The 22,697-nt window shown below is 43.6% G+C and overlaps 1 protein-coding gene across 5 annotated transcripts in view; it reads left to right on the forward strand.

The window, feature by feature from the left end:
* C8H12orf75 (chromosome 8 C12orf75 homolog) overlaps positions 1 to 22,697 on the forward strand; it is a 45,415-nt gene that overhangs the window by 9,313 nt on the left and 13,405 nt on the right. For all 5 annotated transcript variants that reach the window (XR_009764385.1, XR_009764386.1, XM_061638918.1 and 2 more), the window contains exon 2: positions 13,672 to 13,696. Coding sequence is in view for 3 of the 5 variants with exons in the window: in XM_061638918.1 (XP_061494902.1) it covers positions 13,672 to 13,696 (25 nt within the window). In the remaining 2 variants the exon portion in view is untranslated. The remainder of the gene's footprint in view (positions 1 to 13,671; positions 13,697 to 22,697) is intronic.

The raw sequence follows: 22,697 nt of genomic DNA on the forward strand, positions 1-22,697 counted from the left end.
CCAGACCACCTCCCTTTTGATAGCTCTGGGTGCACCCAATCTGACCTGGGAGTACCTTAACCCACTGTGGCTGAATCCTGGGTCAACCTAAATCAGCTCAATTTGGTTTGGGATCTGGGATTTGGCCCAAACTGGTGCACAGCCCTAGAATCTTTTATGGCACAAGCTTTTGTGTATCAAAATCCACTTCTGAGATGCATGAAGTGCAACATAAATGGTGGGATGGATGGAGTCATGGAAATGTGCTGTTTGAGAGGAATTTTTGCAAGAGTCCCACAACCCTTCCCTTCCAAAGGGGCAGCTGTGGGAAGGAGTCAAGTGGAGACGGTGGTAGAGAGCCCCATTGACATGATCTTCTAGATATTTCAACCTGTACTTCAGCTTTGTTTAAGATTGTGCCCTGTTTGTGTCCATAAAGTTGCCAGTGCCCAAGGGCAGAGAAGGGAGACCTTCAGACCAAATATAGCTAGCTGAGCCAAGAAACCCCAGATCTAGGTCTTAGACAACTCAGATCTGAGTTCCACCAGACACTGCAAAGAACCCTGGTCCTGGGTCAATTGAGCCAATGCAGGACAGGATGGAGGGTCAGCACTTTAGTTTTGTGCAGTGTCTCCTGTATAATGTTCCTGCCGCTACATTGTTGATAGAATAAGGAGGCTCACCTGCCTGGCTAGCTTGCCATCATAATCGTCATTTGGAGAGAGGACAAGGGGGACCTTTGTAACATGGACTCTGACCCCATTAGAAGAGTGACTAAATTACACGAAAGTACTTTTTGCAAACATAAATTTGCAATTTGTTGATGTTAACAGGGTTTTTCTTAAATTTACTTGGGTAAATTAAACACTTGATAAAACCCCTGTCTGGCTGTTAAATTAACCACAGTTCCAGGAAACCTAAAGAATTATCTTTAGGAAAATGCTCATGAAGCTTTCAGACTTGCATTTGCAAACATGTTATATACTCTGCACTAATTAGCTAAGCAGCAAGATTGAAAATTCTTATCCGGGTCTACACAAGTGGATGGTTAGTTTTGTTACACTGATTTGTTCATTACACGGGGAACTTTAAATCACAGCTGGCTTGGGTATATATCAGACAGAGTAAACCAGTGCAAAATTAGCAGCACAAATGAGAACAGATTGAAATTGTCATGTAATCTGGTTGCTTGTGTTTTTTAAAAAAAATCAGACTCAGGTTTGGCCAATTTGGGGTTTGAGAGCCAGATCTGAACCCTGAAGCAAATTTTCCCAACTGCTTCAGCCTTACAAAATTTTAATTAAAATTTCCCCCCCGTTTCACTCGTGAAGAAACATTTTTCAAGTTCTAAGATTTCTCACACTTTACTATTACACTTTTGTTTGTATTTGTAATGTTCCACTTCTTCCTGAATGCTTGAGTTCCAAAACACTGAAAATTTTACTGCTACAGATGGAGTCAGTTCTTTTATGGAAGCCTAGCTATTTGTGAAATGGGGTGGGGAAGTCAGTTGGCAAAATGCAGCACTTGCAGAATAAGTTGAAATGGAAATGGACTGCCTTCAAGTCAATCCCGACTTACGGCAGCCCTATGAATAGGGATTTCATGGTAAGTGGTATTCAGAGGGGGTTTACCATTGAATCCCTCTGAGGCTAGTCCTTCCCAGCTGGCTAGGGCCTGCTCAACTTGCCACAGCTGCACAAGCCAGCCACTTCCTTGTCCGCAACTGCCAGCTGGGGGCCAACTGGGCTCCTTGGGACTATGCAGCTTGCCCACGCTGCATAGGTGGCAGGGCACGTAACCCCAGAGCCGCTCACTGTGGGGGTGATCTTTAGCTGGCCCTTGACACCCAGGAGACACAAGCAGGGATTGAACTCACAGACTCTGGACTCCCAGCCCAGGCTCTCTTTCCCACTGTGCTATACCAGCTGTTGCAGAATAAGTTGGCTCCTCAGAAAACAAAAGTTGCCCATCCCTGCTTGAAAGTATTTGAAAGACAAGGTTGTTAATTTATTTCAAAGTGTCATTTGAGGAAAGGAGCAAACTCTCCAGAAGATAATAATTCAGATTATTCAGACTGGAATATTATAAGTATGCCGATGGGACAAAGGCTTAATAGATGAAGACATGACAAGTTTAATTGGACTCTTCTGTGGTTGTCACGTGCCATTTTCAGCTGTTTGTCCCCGCACCATGTGCCCATGTATGTAGCAAATGGATGAGAACCAGGATTCAAGATCTCACTGGAGAATTTGGCACCCCCTTCTCCCCTTCCCTTTCCTTTTGATGGAAGGAGAAAGACAAAGAGGAGGGCTGAAATCCCAATTCTTGGGGTCCTGATGAGATGAAGCTGTTTCTCTTCTAGCTCCTGTTTTCTTCTACAGGATTTGGCAAGAAAGCTAGAATGTTTGTGTGGATCTTTGCTTTGGGACTGTCTGCTTCTGGTACTATAAACAAACAAACAGTGGTGCAATTTAATGCAATTTTCTGGCAATGGATTCTTTGAGTCTACCCATATATTCCTTTTTTAGGGTGATCACTTTTGTATTGCCAAAAAAAAGAAGACAAAAGGTTTGCATAGCATTCCATATGCTAATTTAAATGTATAAATGCATATTTAGAAAGTGCAACTATAATGTAAAGAGAAAAACAATACATCTCACCATAGTGGGGAAGACTGACTCGCTGACCTGTGTGCCTGCTCAGCCTGCTGTCCAGGTGCTCATGGTTGATGGGCAAGTTCAAGGTCCTTCCTCTCCCTTCTCATGGTTCCTTATAATTAAACTGTACTTGAGGCAAACAGCCTTTCAATTACAGGAGGACTTCAAGTACCGAACTGTTCTCTGTCAAACCCCAGACACATGGCCACCTTAAGAACATAAGAAGAGGCTGCTGGATCAAGCCAGTGGCCCATCTAGTCCAGCATCCTGTTCTTACAGTGGCCAACCAGATGCCTATGGGAAGCCCAGAAGTAGGACCTGAGCACAAGTGCACTCTTCCCTCCTCCAGTTTCCAGCAACTGGTATTCAGAAACATGCTATCTCCAACCATGGAAGCAGAGCATACCCATCATTCTTTAAACAAACTTTTCATAGCGGTAAGAAGCCAATCTTTTTTTGCTCGTCCATGCCTTTTCCTAGAATGCAACTTGAGCTTTAAACATTAGCAAGTGATAATGATTATCTCCATAGCTGGTATAAAGTCTCAGTTGCTAATTTCTGCAGATAAAGAGCTGTTAAAAGCAGAAGATCAGCCCAGACTTTTTGTGTACGTGTGCACATGCATTAGCAACTCTTAACTGATGCCCTCATGAATTTTGCTTATGAAAGAATATCTGCAATAAAAAGCAACTGCTTAGTAAGTGTTATAATGGCTCTGTTAGGTATTCTAGGTACAATTACATTGCAAAGGGTTATCAGTTTTCATGTATCAAGAGATAAGTATTATCCTGTCCCTTCAATCCCCACTAATGGTTTGAGCAATAGCCTGAGGTTCACCCTTTGTCTTCTGCTAGAAAACCCCCAAACTGAACCTTGAAGAATAGGAAATATAGCCACTGGAGAGAATTGTGTGTTTACTTACATACTCTGTACTGAAGGTTAAATGCTGAGATAATAACCAGGGTTGCCTTCAGCCCATTTTGTTCCAAGAAAACCCGTATTCCAGAGCATAATAAATTATGCAAGTTGAGTGTATTTGGATATATTTATTTACTGGAGAATCTATTCTGCTTACAAAAATTGTGGAAAGGGATTTGAAAGCAAGAAATAACAGGAAGAATGGGATGGGGTGCGATCTGGGCAGGCATTGTCAATGAGGTTATTATACTTTGGACACATAACGAGAAGACATGATTCACTAGCAAAGACAATATGGGAAAAACAGAAGGGAGTAGAAAAAGAGAGAGACCAAAGAAGAGATGGATTGATTCCTTAAAGGAAGCCACAGACCTGAACTTACAAGATCTGAACAGGGTGGTTCATGACAGATGCTATTGGAGATAGCTGATGCATAGGGTCCCCATAAGTCATAATCGACTCGAAGGCACATAACAAAGTCATTATAAAGAGAGACACATATAGGACTATGCTGTGCTTCAGATACTGTTTTTAACGGCAGGCTTTAGTCTTAGAGCATATGAGCATGTGCAGAGTGCCTTTTCATCACTACTGAATTACCAGATCTCACATATCTAGGATAGGAGAAAAAGGGTTTCTTGGTTACATGATATGGTTTCCAGGTTAGGCTGAAGCTCAGAGTTCTCTATTCCTAAAATCTGCCACTGGCATGCCAGGTACCAAAATCTGCATAGGCCCCAAGTCTTGCTTGGTTTCTGATCCCTTTCACAGGTCACCACTCACAGGCCATGTTTGCACCTAATGCTAAGCTAAACCATGGCTCAGCAGGAACATGTGAATGTGCTGGTTCCCAGAGAGGAGATTGCAGCTGCTTTGCTCCTTTTGGTCCTTTTAGCACAATGTGGTGTGGCAGCTAAGCCAAGGTTTAGCTGAGCATTTTGGCTGAAGCAGGGATCATGGTTAAGATCTTTCTTCCTTAACCATGATCTGTAACTGTATGACAAACCTACAGATTGTGGTTGAGGAGGAGAGACCTTAACCGCGATACAAGTTTCAAATGACACACTAAGCCAAACCATGGCTTAGCTACAATGCAACACTGAGCTATAACAACCAGGAAGGAGCAAAGCAGGTGTGAGCTCCTCCTTAGGAGCCAGCATGTTTGCATAGTACTGGTAAGCCAGTGGTGGGAACCTTTGACCCTCCAGATGTTGCTGAACTACAACTCCCATCATCCTCAGCAAGCATGGCCAATGGCTGGGGATGATGGGAACTGGAGTTCAGCAACATCTGGAGGGCCAAAAGCTCCCCACACTTGCAGTAAACCTAATTTGGCTTACCTTGATATGCAAATCTGGCCACAGATTCCAAGCTTTTCACTGCAATTTTAGAAAAACTAAAATGCAGCACTGTTTCACACATTTATGATGGGAGGTGTACTTCTAAGGTAATTTGAGTGTATACTTCTCAAAATGCAAAATGTGAAGGGAGCAAATACATATTTGCAAACTTGTGTGTCATATACAGCAGGTGTGAGGAACCATTCCTGGCCATTGACCATGCTTGCTGGGGCTGATGGGAGTTGTAGTCCAGCAACATCTGGAGGGCCAAAGGTTCCCCATACTTGATATAGATGTTGGAATGTTAACATTGCAGCTCCTTGTCGAACATATGCTTGGTTTGCTGCCACATAATATGTGGAATGGCCTTTAGAGAATGTCTGCATCATTGCCCTGTCCCATTTTGTTCCTTTTTTTGCTTTTATTCCTGTAGTGTTCTACCTGCATTCACAACCCACACGTACACTGCAAGACGGTGACAAGAGAAATGGAGGCAAACAAAGGGCAGGCAGGGGAGCCTTCTCATAAGTAGACTGCTTGGGAGTCTGCAGACTCCAGCTTTCCATTTTGAGCAGAACATGTAGGAGCAAGAACTGCTACCTTTCCTCAGAGCAGCCCATCCCCTGCCTTTCCGTGTGAGCTGTTTTGGTATGTCTCCTCTCAAGGCAGGCAATTCTGCTGCACCAGGAGCGATGGAATGGAGTGGACCACTGGAGGGAGAAAAGAAGGACAGAGCGGTGAATTGTGTAGAGTTGTAGCTGACAGCCTCCTGCGAGTGGATTCTTTGGGCGTATAGGCAATGGGCAGAACAATCTGATTTGGGGAGGGGGAGTTTCGGTGGCAGAGCATCTGCCACTTCCAAAGCCCTGCTGGCTTGCTGCAGCAACTGCAGAAGGTGGTGATGATGGTGAGCTTTTTCCTGCCTCTTGTTTTACTGCTTGACAAGATTTAATTGCATCAGCTCCACGACTCACTCTGTGGCCCCACCTGAACTATACATTTAAAGCAGTATCATACCACTTTAAACAGTCATGGCTTCCCCCAAAGAATCATGGGAACTGTCATTTGCTAAAGGTGCTGAGAGTTGGTAGGAGACCCCCTATGCCCCTCACAAAGCTGCTGTTCCCAGAGTGGCTTAACAGTCAATCCCTCTTCCCAGGAAACTCCTCAAAACCAACCTTGTGCTACCCTTTCCATATATGCACCAGAGCCTTGGAACACTTTAAACAGTGCTTTCTATCTGGAGTGCATTTGATAACTGTCAGCAGAAACATCCAGTGCCAATCTGTTACAGTTTCAAAGAGCCAGTAAATATTTTGGTGTCTTAAGTTAGTTTGACGATGAACACCAGCAACAACAAAATATTATTCTTATATGCAGTGGATTGCCTGAATGCACCATAAAAACAAATAATCGAGTCATTTTTATCTTGGACTAAGATGTAGTGATGATTTTCCATGCAGGGTCATGGCTGCTTAAATTTGTAGGACACCCACAGCAGGATCAGTGGCTCTGTTAGGGTAGGACTTTGGGCAGATGTCCAGGCCCTAAATGGGCGGTAGAACCACGAAACACAGCAGGGCTGGCTTACCACATTTAGAAATTAGTGACTCAATATGCATTACCATATAAAAAGCACCCCACCCATCCCTTATAAGACCATTGAGCCCTGTACCCAGAATTACCTTACTGCATCACTGAGTAGGACTGTCTCTCCTGTACATTACAGAGCCAAGTTTGGTCGTCATTGGCAGGCTAGGCCAATGCTGTAAGCTGCCCAGAGATCAATGTTATTAATTGGCACACAAATACTGCAAATAAATTAAACAAAACAGGCAGTAAACTCCTCTGATTGGTACAAACCGCACAGATCAGTCTTCCCTGGCCTGGTGCTGTCCAGATGTTCTGAGCTACAGCTCCCATTAGCCTTAGCTGGCATGCCAGACGTAGCAGTGAAAGAACTATTTAGGCTGTCGTTAAGCAGGGAAGTGGAAGTTGTAAAGCCCACATCTTTCCAGAAGACCATTTTGAGGAGGCAGTGGGCTTGGAGGATTCCCTTTCCCAGCTGACCAGCAGGTCTCTGCTCTCGTTCTTACTCCAGAGCCACAGCTGTCATAAGCACATAGTATCAGGCCCATTTAGTTCTACTCTACAAAAGTAAAATTCACATTTGTTGCTCTGCCCACTTTTGCCTCTGGCCTGCCCACTGCTGGCATATGGCCCCTAGAAGGTTGCTCAGAAGGGAATACGGCCCTCGGGCTGAAAAAAGGCTCCCTACCCGACTTACAGAATGCTGGGAGCTGAATTTGGTGTCAGTCCCACATCTCTTTAACCAAAATTGGCTTGAAATTGGAGATAAAGTTTGCTGTGGAGATTATTCTGTGTCTTCCTCTTGGCTGTAGGTGGGGAAAGTATTTGTTGCAAAACTTGGCATATCTCCTGGCAAGCCACTAAACACAGAAGTTCTTACAGATAAGGATTCATTAGGAGTGCAAGGAAAAGATGCCTTTCAACTTTTGAACTCAGTTTTAATTTAAAAATGATTTGGATGACACGGGACGTGCCTGTTTCTTGCTCAAGAGCATGCCAATCAATCAAGAGTATTTGCTGAAAATTGTTCTTCAAGTTGATTGTTTCTTGTGAGCTGATGAAACCCTCAGCTGACTCATACATGCCATACTAAGATATAAGATATGGTGCTGGATGCATGGGAAATCATTCTTTTCTTCTGCAATTAATCACTGACTAAAGCTGTGTAAGCTTTATCAGAACCGCCCAGAATCTCTGTGTGTTTGTCAGGGTGGACACGTGTGCCCTATTTTTGCAGATGACAGTCCTCTGTTGGAGGGGGTGTCTGGTCCAGGTCTGGTTTAAATTAGGGAGAGCAAAGGCCTGAGCCTTGTTCATCAATGCAGTTAGCACATGGACAGCACATGGAGAAGGCAGACCCACAGGTCACCGTCTTCCTCATTTTGGGGACATGTCTTGTGTTTCTCTTTAAGTTATGGTAATTATTTTTAAATTGCATCTATACATAAGAATTAGCATATGGAAATTATATGCAAATCAATGCCCCCTTTTCTCCTTTGTTTTAGTGATGCATTTCCTTTTCTTTTTGTGATGTGCAAGTGGCCACACTTCTGCATGTGTGTATATGTGTTTGTTCTTTCATAATGGGGCAATCCGGAGTGGTGGTGGGGTGGAATATAAGAAGGGCAGCCCTAAGATCTTAGGCCACATCCGTGCCATACATTTAAAGTACTATTATACTACTTTAAACATTCAGGGCTTTCCTCAAAGAATCCTGGGAGCTGTAGTTTCTTAATGGTGCTGAGTGTTCCTAGGAGACCCTTGTTCCTCTCACAGAGCTACAAGTCTCAGAGTGGGTTAACAATCAATCCTTCCTAGCAAACTCTTCTTCCTAGGGAACTCTAGAAATTATAGGTCTGTGTGAGAAACAGAAGTCTCCTAACAAGTTTCAGCACCCTTAACAAATTACAGTTCCCAGGGTTCTTTGGGGGAAACCATGACTGTTAAAATGGTATAATAATGCTTTAAATGTTTGGTGTGGATATTGCCCTAGATAAAGGTTGGGAAACCTTTGCCCGTCCCCATGTTGCTGAATTACAACTCCCATTAGCCCCAGCAAGCATGGCCAATGACCAGGGATGATGGGAGTTGTAGATCTGGAGGTGCCAAAGGCTCCCCACACCTGCCCTAGACTGTGAGAAAATGTCACTGTGTGACTGGCCCCTTCCTCTCTCGCCTTCTCCTCTTCATTCTTCCTCTCCCTCCAGTTCTACTGTAAAACAAAGTAGCTCTTTCTAGCTTCTGATTCCAGTAAGGCAGAGAAAACTGATCGAGACCCTCTTAGTGGGCTAGATTTATTTTGCGTTGCTTTCTGGGGCTGGCCCTATCGTTAGGCAAGGTGAGGCAGCTGCTTCAGGTGTCACATTCAGGAGGAGCAGGTGGAGAGTGGCAGCTAAGTGTTGGCAGACAAAGCTCTGTGTGTGTGCCATGCGGCATGGCCTGCACACCTCTAAGCCAGCCTGCTGCCCTGTGGTGTAGCAGGAAATGCTTTTCAATTAACAAGGTTGAAATAAGATCTGACTGCCAGTTCAGTCGGCTTCTGTGCACGGGATGCAAGGGAGTGCCATTGTGTTCTTTGCCATCTAAGCAATGGAAGGCTAGGACACAAATTCAAAATTGTGTTGTGATAAAATAAACCAGTGCTGATTGTTTGGGGTTTTCCATTACTGCTGTTGGATTTGACATGCTCTGTTATCACCTCTTGCTCCTTCTCCTCCATTTTGCAAGATTTCCATTTCCCTCTGACATATTTTCAGTCTGATGCTGCTTAGTTGCCAGGTTCATTTTAACTCAAAGTGGGAACACTTGAATTGGCAGCGTAGATCAAATCTCTGCTTGCACAGTTGCTAAATTCCACCACATTAGAGTAGAATTAAATAGAATGCTTTTTTGTCTTTTGGAATAGTTATCAGTAACTGGCTCTACTCAAAGCTCATTCATTTCAATGGCGCTCATGTAGAAACTGTCTCATCCCAGGTCAGACTGTGTGTCTAGCGAGCCAGTTATTATCTACTCTGACTGGCAGCTGGTGTCCAAGGTCTCAGGCAGAGAAGGGTCTTTCCCGCTATCTGCTACGTGATCCTTCTAACTTATATTGCAAAAATTCCCTCTGTGTTAGTGTGGCCGCATGGAACCTAACAATTACAAAGAAAACAGGTAGGACCTATAACAAAATGTTGCATGATAAACTACACCTGCTGAACTTCCTTCTTCTGCCCCATGGCTGGAGAACATTTGGTCCTCCAGGCATTGCTGAACTACAACCCTCATCAGCCCTAGGAATCATGGCCAATGGCCAAGAATGATGGGAGTTGTAGTTCAGCAATATCTGGAGGGCCAAAGATTTCCCACACCTGGCATAGATGGTGCTGTTTGGCTACATAAGAATCTACATATGGAGAACAAGTTCATTATTAAATAGCACTTTAGATGTTGTTGGGCTACAAACTCCCATCATCTTTGGCCATGCTGGTTGGGGCTGATGGGAATTGTAGCACCAGGCTGGGGAAGGCTGGTATATAGGATATTACAAAAACATTCAGAGTCCCACTGAATCTCGAACCATCTCTGAGTAATCCAGGACTGGGGAGCCTTTGGCCCTCCAGATGTTGCTGAACTAAATCTTTGGCATTTAACTTTTTAATTCTACAAGGAATTATCTTTAAGCCTTCCTAAGATTGCCCTTGACAAAAGGTGGTGTGGTCACCCGAAACATGTTCGCCTATAATAAACCATCGTTATTACCTCACAAACCCTCCATTTTGTTTTTTGGCTTGGTATCTTGAGGACTTCCCTTTCCTTGGCCCACGTTACTTTGGTGCCAATTGGCTGCTCCTGTTCGCTGAATTACAACTCCCATCCACCCCAGCAAACATGGCTAATAGCCAGGAATGATGGAAGTTGTAGTTCTGGAAGACCAAAGGTTCTTCACATCTTTTCTCAAAGCCTAATAACACAATTTTAACCATGTCTACAGGAAGCCTTTTTAATTCAGTGGAGCTTACTGTGATGTCCCTGTATTTTAATATCTGTAAATATGGTGTGTGTTTATTAAGCGGTACAGGCCCTAAACCAGTGTCTGGCATCAATGATGGACTGGATGAGGGCAAACAAGTTGAGATTAAATCCTGACAAAACAGAGGTACTCCTGGTCAGTCGGAGGGCAGATCAGGGAATAGGGATTCAACCGGTGCTGGATGGGGTCGCACTCCCCCTGAAGTCTGAGGTTCGCAGTTTGGGTGTACTCCTGGACTCAGCTTTGAATTTGGAGGCCCAGATTGCTGCTGTATCCAGGAGTGCATTTGCCCAATTAAAACTGGTGTGGCAGCTGCGCCCGTTCCTGGAGCTACCTGATCTGACTAGGGTGATGCATGCCTTGGTTACATCCCGCTTAGACTACTGTAACGCGCTCTACGTGGGCTGCCTTTGAAGACTGTTCAGAAACTTAAATTGGTACAAAGAGCTGCAGCCAGAGTGCTAACCGGGGCTGGTTACAGGGACCATACAACTCCCCTGTTACAACAGCTCCACTGGCTGCCAATTTGTTTCCGGTCACAATTCAAAGTGCTGGTTTTGACCTACAAAGCCCTATACGGCTCAGGTCCAGACTATTTGACAGATCGTATCTCCCTACATGAACCTGTCCGGGATTTGAGATCTTCAGGTGAGGCCCTTCTTGTGTTCCCCACACCTTCGCAAGCACATATGACGCGGACACGAGATAGGGCCTTTTCGGTGGCCGCCCCTAGGCTGTGGAACTCCCTTCCGAGTGAGGTGCGATCAGCTCCTTCCTTGCCGTCTTTCCGGCGACAAGTAAAGACTGTTTTATTTCAATGGGCATTTGGGATAGAGAACGACCAGGATTAAGTGTCACAGGTTTGGTGATTACATTATATGATTTTATTATTTTAAATTGTCCGCTGTTTTTAACCTATATTTTATGGTTTTAATTTTTCTCATAGTTTAATTCTTTTTTAATAATATACTCTGTATGTTTTAATGGTGTTTTTAGTTGTAAGCCTCTCTGAGTCCTAATGGAAAAAGGGCGGGGTAGAAATAAAGTTTATTATTATTATTATATATGGTAAGTGATTGAGTGAGAGGGGGGAGTACATGGTCTAGAATGCTGGAGAATGCTGTATGATGATTGGCTGAGTGTTTGAATGGCTGAAGGTATAAATGAGAGGATGACAGTTGAGTTGGGGGGGAGTTGTTGAGGGTTGGTTGATGAGAGGGATTTTGGAGGAGTGGGTTGGCAGAGTTCTGAGGGAGGCTTGGATTGTATTTTGCTGATATTTAAGCAATATATATATGATCAGAAACATAAAGAGTGACACTATATGAAACCATACGCTTGTTAAACATACCTTACATAATCTTGTTATTTCCTGGTGTTTATAAATAAATATTTTATTAGTTTACCAAAAGCCTGGTCCTTGGCTGGGGCTTTCACAGACCAGAAGGGTGGGCAGGGTAATTACCAAGGTGGAGAAACAGTATCAGTGGTGGCAGCGGTGAAGAGATAGTGTATCATCAAGTACCCAGGGCAACCCAGGGCTGTATGCTTTATTGGCACAAAGATACAGGGGGGTTGTGGCCTGCAAGTGCACCCAGACACAAAGTAACAATAAGCCAGAAGGGAGACTAAGGCGAAGTCTCTAGCAGTATTGTTTACAGGGAGTGACTGGTGGTGCTGCCTAGCAATGGGATCTTGTGAGATCTGTGCTAGGGTGAGCTAAAGAAAAATAAAAACTACGTTTCTCCCTGGTGGTAGCCACGGGTGGGAGCCTGACAGGTGGTGCCAGTGGGAGGAACATTACACTTACTTTCAAGTAAATAAGGTTAGGCCTGTAGCCTAAGCTGCGTGCAGTCTGTTTCACTGTAGGCTTTGGTGCATGACATCTCAGCAGAAATAAAACAACCTTTCATAACAGGGGAGGGAGAATGAGGTCATCCTTAATTGATTTCTGCCTTCTGTGCACTTAGTGGCTGAGTGAGTCATGAACCGGGAGCTGCTGATATGATGGGAGATAAAGTGTGGTGTTTTGTTGTTGTTGCCTGCCTTTTTGGATTCCCAGTGTATTTGTATATGTCTGGCTTTTGAAGGATGCGTTAATTACAATAAAAGATTGACAGTAAATAGGTACGATATTTAAGAGAGTATAAAATTGAAGATGCAAGGGAGGTATGGGAGGGGAGAATATCACAATCTCACAATATAAAAATGAACCTGACCTTTAATCACAGTGGCTAAGAAAGACATGTGTATGTGGAATGAGCTTGGTTGTTTGCATTTGGGTTAGGGAATGGGCTTGCTGTCCCTGGCTCCCACTCACATCCCTGCAGCCGCTGACCTCCTTCGCATCCCTGGTGCCAATAGCTCAGAAATTATGGAAGTGGAAAAATGAAGGGGGTATTGTTGAACATACTGGCTGTCCACATTAATTCAGTTTGGGGAATTACAATTCAGGGAATTATTGTTTGCGGTGGGCAGATACAAAGGAGGAAAGGGCTCCTGCACCTTTAATAGTTGTGTAGAAAGAGGAAATTTCTACACACCTATTAAAGATGCAAGAGCCCTGTCCTCATTTACATCTAGCCACCCTAGATTTATATCAAGAAAGTAGCACAGGGGAAAAGGTCAGTCTTGTCTGTCACTGTTCATGTGTTTAAAATGTAAAGAGAAGTGACATTCGATCACAGATCTCCAATATTTCATCTAGTTTTGCTCCTAGTTCCCAGGTTAAAAGCCAAGTTGTGATTCATTTTATCACTGTTCATCATCTGGTGTTTTCCACTGCCACTGCTTGGTTTTGATCTGTTCTGCCAAAATCACCTTGCTCTCCATTCCTACTTCTCTAATGCTATGAGCTCAGCCATCTCCAGAATAAGAGAGCATAGGGCTGCCATATTATTCGGCCTTAGGGCATCTATCTTTTCTCCTCTACTCCCTATTGGAGGCCCTGCTATGACTTTTAACAGCTATGGGGAGGACAGGCAGAAATCAAACAGGTCTAACTAAAATCTGCTATGGATATGCAGTAATGAAAACAACTGAAAAGTTGGGGAAATATGGCAGCATTGTTCAACCTAGCAGTGCCTGGGACTGAAATGGGAGAGATCAAAAAGCTATACCTCAGTTCTATGTTTGTAATTCTGTCTTCATATTGCTCTTTTCATTCTAGATACTGCAGGAACTGCTAAAGATGTGTAAGTATATTTTTACAATGTCTATAATATATTTTGCATGATCAAGATTCGTACTTTTTTTTTTTTGCACTGTCTGCAGTATATTTTGCGTTATCAAGATTATTACCACAGCAAGTAACAATCTCATGATAAATTCTAACTAGGGTTTCCAATCCCACTTACCTTGGAGTAAGCCCCATTGAATTCAGTAGGACTTACTTCTGAGCAGACATGGTTAGGACTGGACTGTTAGAGATCTACAAGCAGGACTTCTGATAAAGCAGGGTTCCCAATCTCATGGTGGGTTCAAGCAAACATGGGTAGAAACCTCCTTCAGGCCTTCCCTGTCCAACCCAGGAAGACCTTGGACTAGCGGATGGGGATGTAGGAGGCAACACGGGTTGATATTTCCTGCTCAGGCATCACACTTAAACAGGGCTATGATCAGCTACTGATTGCTACACAGCAAGCCAGTGTAAAAGGCCAAAGCTACAGAGGCTGGTGGAAAAGTTGTCAACACTTGAGGATCCACAGCCCCCCTCCCTATGCATTCATGAGGTGGGGGCCCACACAGGCTAACCCTGACCTCACTAGTGATGTGCATTGTGACCATGCCTCTCTCACTGCCCACATGTTCAGCTGATGTAACAAGGGTCTCTGTGCACCCAAGTGTGAAGGGTCATTAGTTCACATGTAGAGCTCCTATATGCAAGAGGCAGTGATGGCCACCAACTTGGGACAGCTTTAAAAGAGGATTAGACAGATTCATGGAGCGGCGTCACTAGCGGGAGTGTGGGGGGGTGCCGACCTCCGGCGTGCGCCCTCCCAGGTGCATGGACGGGGTGGCTGGCCCTGTGTGTGTGTGCACGCGCGTGCACTCAGCACGCGCTCCAGGCTTCACTGCCAACGAGCGGGCGCCTGCTTTCGGTCTCGCCTGCCCGCCTGCCTCCGAGGAGGAGTTGGCTGCTCCGACGCCAACCCGGAGCGCTTCTCGGCTCCTTTGCCGGGCAACGGCGTGGGGCGGCGCGGGGCGGCTCTGGGTGTCACCCCCCTCATGGTGTCACCCGGGTGCGGTCCGCACCCTCCGCACCCCAGTAGTGACGCCCCTGGATTCATGGAGGTTATCAGTGGCTACTAGCCATGATGTCTATGCTCTGCCTCTGTAGTCGGAGGTGGTATGCTTCCGAATACCAGTTGCTGGAGGGGAGAGTGCTCTTGTGCGCAGGTCCTGCTTGCAGGCTTCCCATAGGCATCTGGTTGGCCACTGTGAGAACAAGATGCTGGACTAGGCGGGTCATTGGTCTGATGCTGCAGAGCTCTTCTTATGTTCTTAGGAGAGGTGTGATTGGGCCTGGGGGGCCCTTTGCATGAAGAAGCATTACTGATGTTCATGTATGAAGCCCCTTCACACACTGGCCAAACATGCAGATGGGCGTGGGCTGTGGGTGCAGTGTTCATCAGTAGCAAAGATGAGACTGCCTGTATGGTCCCACAACTCCTCCTTCACAATTATTTCAGCATGGGGGGGGTCAAGTGAACCCTCCTGTTTTCAATCCTTTTGTGGGAAGAAAAACCCAGCCTATATATTTTATTAGATTAATGTAGAACTAAATGATATGAGCAAATTTGTCTTGATCTGCTTGAAATATTTTTGTGGCTTGCTGAATGTGAGTAGAGTACTTGGCTATAATTTTGTGGCCCCCCTCACTGGACCTTCCCCAATCTGGTGCCCTTGGATGTTGTTTGACTCCAACTCTCATCAGCCCCAACCAGCATGGCTAGTGGTTAGGGATAATGGGAGTTGGAATCCTCCAACATTTGGAGGGTACCAGGTTGGGGGAAGCCCTGATATTCTACCCTAAAAGGCACAGAGCCTTTGTCAGAGAGAAAAAAGTCAACTCTATTAAATACAACAGATTTGGAGAACCTTTGGCCAAACTACAACTCACATCATCCCTGGCCATTGCCATGCTTGCTGGTGTTAAAGGAGTTGCAGTTCAGCAATGTCTAAAGGGCCAAATGTTCCCCAGCTTTGGAATACCACATGCATGTGTTTGGTGTCAGAGGTAAAAAAAGTCGGCTCTATTGAATATAGCACACGTGTTGGCATATCATTGACCCTTGTGTTTATTTGCCCCACAAGAATATTATTGTCTACCTGTACAACAGCAAGATGGCACTTTCCCATCATTTGCAAAGTATAATCCCATGAACAACTATATAGCTTCTGCTCTAAAGCACTGTGACATAGTAAAGTATTATATGTAATGCTAACACTGTGCTAGATGCTGCATAATATACACAAAACTGAACAGAGCCTTCACTCTGTTGGCCTGCTTGCTGATCAATATAATTGTTATAATAAATAGCAATTATTTCTAGGACACCTCCCTTAACTAGGTGTAGCACATAAATCAAAACAAAGGGATAGGCCCTGTCCTCAGGCTTGCACGCAAAGAGACTAAACACATAAGCGGAGGGAAAGAGGATGTGCAGTCTCCAGAACAAAGAGATGGGTCTATTTGCGGGTCTGGCTAGCTGACCTTTTGCTGGTGTCCCTTGGTGGGAAGAGGGATGTAGAATCTCCCAGTAGCCCTCAGTCCTCTTGGCTAGTGCATTGAGCTACTCTTCTTTTCTCCACCTTTGTAACCACAGAGACGACAGCTCCTGAACCTGGAGATTATTTTAAATGATCATTCCAAACTTTACATATTATAACAAAGGTTTTGACCTATAAAGCCTTACATGGCTTGGGACCACAATACCTGATAGAAGCCTCTCCCGATACGAACCCACCCGTACACTACGTTCAAGATCAAAGGCCCTCCTCCGGGTGCCTACTCCAAGGGAAGCTCGGAGGGTGGCAACAAGGGAGAGGGCCTTCTCAGTGGTGGCCCCCAAATTATGGAATGATCTCCGTGATGAGGTGCGCCTCGTGCCAACACTGTTATCTTTTCAGCACCTGGTCAAAACTTTCCTCTTCTCCCACGCATTTTAGCATGTGTTTTAAATTGTTTTTATATTGTTTTAAATTTTTAAATTGTGTTTTAAATTGTTTTTAAAATATGTGTTTTAAATTGTATACTTGTTTTAATGTTTTTGGCTGCTGTAAACCACCCAGAGAGTTTTGCCTATACAAGTGCAATAAATAAATAAATAAATAAATAAATAATTTGCAGTTTGTTGGGCCAGGTGAAAAAGAGGACAGGGTTCTTGCACCTTTCATAGCCATGTAGATGAGGGAATTTCAGCAGCTTGCATGTCAAGTGTTGCAGTGCTTAGAGTATTGGATTAAGACCTGGGAGACCGGGATTCAGATCTCCACTCAGCCATGAAGCTTGCTGGGTGACCTTGGGCCAGTCACAGTCTCTCAGCCTAACCTACTTCATAGGGCTGTTGTGAGGATCAAATGGAAAGTGGGGAGAACTGTGTATACCACTGTGAGTTCCTTGGAGGAAAGCTGGGATAAGCTTACAACATTAATAAGGTACCCTGGCTGAAATTCCCTTCTCTATACAACTACTGCATGACAGGTGCAGGTGTTGCACACACAAATGATACCTACTGAAATTCCCTCTCCATCTGCTGTGCTTCCTCCTGGGGCTCCTTAATTAATAGAGCAGATGTTAAGTGGATGATGAAGGCAATGGGGTTGCTAAGTAGGAGCAGTAAAACCACAACTCCTGGGTAGATAATTATAGCAACAACAGGTGTCCTAGATCAGTCATTCTAGGAGCTTCTTCTAAGAGTGGATCACAAGAGAGGGAGGGAAGATGAAAATATAGAAAGTATGTTGCTATCTAAAATAGGGTTGCCACCTTTTCTGTAGGCTGTTTCCACAGATGTATAAGCATGACATGAAAATGCAGTGAAGGAAAGAAGGGCTGCACCTGTTGAATTCTGCTGGTTGTGTTAACGGCCTCTGTTCAAAAAAAAGCAGCAACACTAATTTAAAACAATGGCTTAAAAACTATTTTGTCAACAGTAGTTTTTCCAGCCCAGGAAAATCACTTACAAATATGCTTAAATTTAAACATCTAGTTGGTGACAACCCCATAGATTTGAATGAGAAAATGTATGCTTGGAACTTTGGGCAGCTTTGATGTATCCAATGTTGGTCTTACTTAGAGCAGACCTGTTGAAATTAGGGCACATGGTTAATTGGATTATATAAGTGCTTTAAAGTATAAAGCTTGTTTTATTTAAAATTTTGTAAGGAATGATTTCATTGAGATGTGTGAAAATGGTGATAGGAGACACCCCTCAGAGGCAAACTAAGATGAGGCTCAGGTTTCTATACTGACAACAGTTGTGTAGAAGAGAACGTTTCTATCAGATGCAGCTCATCATACTGCAGTGAGATGATGAAATTCGCCTGATGAAATTCCTTAGTTTGCATAACTGTTAAAGGTACAGGAATCTACTTTGGGGGCCAGAGCTTGGCAGCATGAGAATCTAAACCATGGATAGCCACTGTGGTGCCCTATGGATCAGGAATGGAGAACCTTTTTCAGCCTGAAGGTCACATGCCACAATGGTGGGTGGGGCTAAAGGTAAAAGTGGGTGGAGCAACAAATGTAAAATTTATCTTTATGCAGTGGGCTACACACACACACCCCCAATCTACCTCTCTATCCTCCATCCAGGATAGCAAGAAGCATTGTCAGAGTTCAAGTAGTTTCCAGCCAGGCAAAAACACTCGAGGGTATGAAACAGGGCCAGTGAGGGGCACTGGGGATGTGGCATGGTGAGAGTACTGAGGGCCAGATAGAGAGGCTTGGAGGGCCACATTTGGCCCCTAGGCCTGAGGTTCTTCACCACTGTTCTAGTCGTGTTTGGACTACAACTCCCATCAACCCAGTCTTATGGCCAATGGGATAATAGGCATTGTAGTCCACGTCTGGAGGGCAGAAGCATGATTTCCAGTGTCTCAGGGGTGGGGCCACATAGTTCCTCCCCCCCCCTGGATTTGCAGAGGCAACATGAATTATGCAATATAAGCAAGTATATTGAAACGTTGCTTTTCTTGTATTATATATATGGAGGTAGCAGAATCAATTATTGCATGGTACAAAAAAGTGCATTTAATAATACAGCATCTGCATAGTTCTCTTTCTGTGTTGTGCTATGCATACTAGATTGTTAGATTTCTTAGATATTTTGGCCTTATTTGGGACTGTTGTTCCAATGTCAGGATGAATTATTTGAAACTAAAAACTAGAAGCTTTAACACCCCAATCCTTGAATTGTTTCTATCTCTGAAGGGCCTTGAATTGACATTTTTTGGACCGAAGCACAAAAAGACACATCCTCCTGTGGAATTTAAGAGATATTTAGTGACCTCATAAAGTGCATGGGGCCTTGAAGCTTGGCAGACACAGAAGAGCTTGAAGTGATTTGTTAACTTCTTTCTCCATGAAAGCTGGTGCTGATTGGGATTGCCGGGAGTGGGGGTAACAAGAAGCAAATGGGTAGGAGAAAAATATCCAATGCTTTTTGGACCTCTTGGTTCCTTCATCAGGGAGTGTTAAATACAGAAGTTCGATCTTTCATATACAGTCTCCATTTTCCTCTATTGTGCCAACAGTAGGTGGAGCCAGAGCCGGTGGCTGTCAGAGCTGGAGCCAATGATAGATGGAACTAAATAATTCTGTTTTTTGTCCCCATCCGCCTCCCTGCTGAGTTCTACAAGACAACACTGAGACTAGGAGGAGGAGGAGGCTGACAGCCAGTGCAACCCCTCAAGCTGGTTCTAAGTAAGAATGTGATCAGGTGGGGGCTGGCAGAAGGCAGACTGAGTTTGGTAGGGCAGTGCCCTGCTTGCCCTAATGGACCAGCTTCTGCTGTTCCTTCTCCTTGCATTTCTATATAGTTAAAGAACACAGAGATGCAAGAAGTGTATTTTATAAAATCAAACAGGGCATTAGCAGAAATCTGGAGGATGCAAAATAACGTGTACAAAGATGGCCAGATTCAAGTGATTTTTTGGACACACAGGTAGGGATGCTTGAGGAATTTGTTTTCTCTGAATTCTGAACTAGCCTGATACACTCCTCCTAGACTAGTGTGGATGTTGGAAAGCTATCCACCAAAATTTTATGTTTCTTCAGAGTTTGTGATACAGTTCTTAAAGAAATATTCACTAATAGGCAAAAAACGGTGCAGTTTAAAAACGTACCTATAGCCAATGGATATTTCTATCAAACTTTAATTTAATTTTAATTTTTTGCAGCCTATTAGTGAATATTTATTTGCTGTCATGGGAAGTGTAGTTAGTGAAGGGTGCCGAGAATTGCAAGATGTCCTCTTCCCCTCACAGAACTTCAGTCAGAGCTGCTGACTGTTAAACCACTCTGGCCACTGGAGCTCTGTCAAGGGAATAGGAGCCTCCTCTCAGCACCCTACACAAACTACACTTCCCAGGAGTCTTTGGGAGAAGCCATGACTGTCTCAAGTGAAATAAAGGTCTTGCGTGGGTGTGGCACCCTGATGAGCCGAGCCAAGCAGCTGTGGGTCTGGCTTTGAGAACGCTGACAGTTGGTTCTTACTGATCATGCCTGACATTATCATTGAGTTCAAGCCAAAATTTATTAAATCAATTAAAAATCAGCCAGGCATTTTTTTTAACTTTTAAACTGCAGAAGATGATGACCAGAGTATGGGGCAAGGTCAGTAATAGGATTACAGGTACTCAGTGAACACGGCTGATTTTTAATTAATTTCAACAAATTATGAGAACTCTGACAGAAAAAAGTCTAACGGGTCTGTTTTTTCTCTCTCTTTTTAGACTTTGAATTCTTTATTCTCTCTGACTGTTTTGTGTGTCACCATGAAAATTGAGAGGGTTGTTAAGCAAGCGTTTCTGAGTTCAGGACTATAGGTTTTTTAAGGTTTTGTTTTGAAATGAGCTTATGGGAAGCATCAGAATGGCATGGGGGGTATTTTCAATTTAACATTACGGAATGCGAAAAATCCACGCTGGTTATAGAATACAGCCACTCTTGTGGCTGTATAAACAATAAAAATAATCAATGTAAAACATAATAAAAACACAAAATAGAAACACACATAAAACAAGTCAATGCAGCTGTCTAAAAATCCAGCATATAACAAAAAGCCAGCAAAGCATAAATTAAAAGCAGTATTGTGACTGAGAGATTGCCTGTACCACCAATTAGGAAATGTTAAATGAACACACCACTACAAATTGAAATGCAGAGAGAAACCAAGATTTCAATATTATCAGTTCAGTCAATTATCTTATCTAAAGAGAGTAGTGTCTGAGCATGTGAGAAGTGTCTTTAGTACACTGATTCTCACAAACCAGATCAGGGAGAAGGAAAACATAGCCTTCTATGGTACAGGCTGGAACTTGATGGAGACTTGAGTGCTGGCACCTTTTTTTTTTATATAAATACAGTGAATTCTAGAGACCTGGCAAGCTGTGCTAGCATTAGACAGGGCAGCTGTTCCATTCCTTTTGGTCTTAAGGGGGGAAAGGTTATTTAGTCTGTCTGTGTGTATGTATATATGTACATGTGTGTATATATATATATGTATACACACACACACACACACCCATCCATCCAACTATCCCTTGGAAGGAAATAGTGATCTTTGGTGGGGAGATGCCTGCTTATCATTCTGAAGAAAGCTATGCATTAAAAATACTTTTTAGCCTTTTCTGAATTGCTGAACAGAGGTTCTGGTAGCAACAGGGTGAGTGCAGCAGCATTCCAGTGCAACTTTACTTGTGAGTAAGCACCAATTAAGAGAGTGAAGAGCAAGGCTGAAAAAAACCAAATGCTAACACCTCAGGGTTTAGGGGAGGGAGTGTTTGTTCAGGGGAGGAAGTGTTTGGTGGATTTAGATCCCTTTATTTTATCCTCCATGATAGTAGACAGACACTCACATTGCATTCAGCACCTAAGACACAGAGGCAATTGAGATGAAGGCTGCTTCCCCTTTCTGACTCAATCAGAAAGTCTGTGGATAAGGGGCAGAGTTGCACATGTTGATCAACTGAGCATGTACAGTTTTCTAAACTGCCTAAATTCTGCATATACAGCAGACAGGCAGTCTAAAATTATTGATTTTCCCAGGACAGCTGCAATATCCGTTATTGGCTAAGAACAATGGAAGGCAGGAGTAGGCTGATTTCTCAAAAAATAATTGGGCAGAATACTGCTTCCACATTTTGCCTTGTACCTCTGGATCTACAAGGGCTAGAGACTTGCTTCTTCTTCTTTTAAATGAAAGCTGGAAGTCTGGGCTACCTAATAGGCTAAGCAGGCACTGGGTAGCATGGCTAGAATCCGAGTAAAAGGCTACCCGGGCAATATGGCAATCCTATATCACCAAGCACCAGAAACAATCAGTAGGTAGTGGTCCAGAAGTGCTTTTATACATTATATATAGCATCATTTATATTCTGATGAGTCACTTCTAAGTGCTCTTGAATTGACCAGCCAATAAAAGAGAACTCTCTTCAAGGCTCAATGTACATCTATAGTTTACTTAAATGTGAAGTCTCATCCAGCAAGGATTATTTTTGTGCCCCTTGTGCATCGTTCTGACTGCATTTCTCCAAGCAGGTTATTCGTCTTCTCTATATTTCTTAAGTAGTTTCATTTTCAGCGCTTTGCCAGATTCTCTCTAGTTTTTATAATGAAATACCATCTGGCTTTCTGATGGTATTTTCCATTTCTGTGCAGTATTAATTTTTTTGATACATTTAGATATTGAGCAATACTTCAAATTTACAGTACTCTTTGGCTCTTTGCAAAACTCATTTTTCCTTTTATTTTACTACATGCATAGTTAATATCTGGTGCATTTTTATTTTCTCTCCTAAACTAATTTTATTCTATTTGTGCTTCCTAGTAAATGTGTAGTTTCTCATCACTGCTAACCTATCCATCCATATTTACTATAATGTTATTTTGTGTGTGTTTGAGAGGCCTACGGCTTTATTGCCCTCAAAGTTAAATCTTAGGTTGGGATCCAAACGTATTTAAGAACT

The sequence above is a fragment of the Rhineura floridana genome, chromosome 8, assembly GCF_030035675.1.
Source record: "Rhineura floridana isolate rRhiFlo1 chromosome 8, rRhiFlo1.hap2, whole genome shotgun sequence".
NCBI lineage: Eukaryota > Metazoa > Chordata > Lepidosauria > Squamata > Rhineuridae > Rhineura > Rhineura floridana.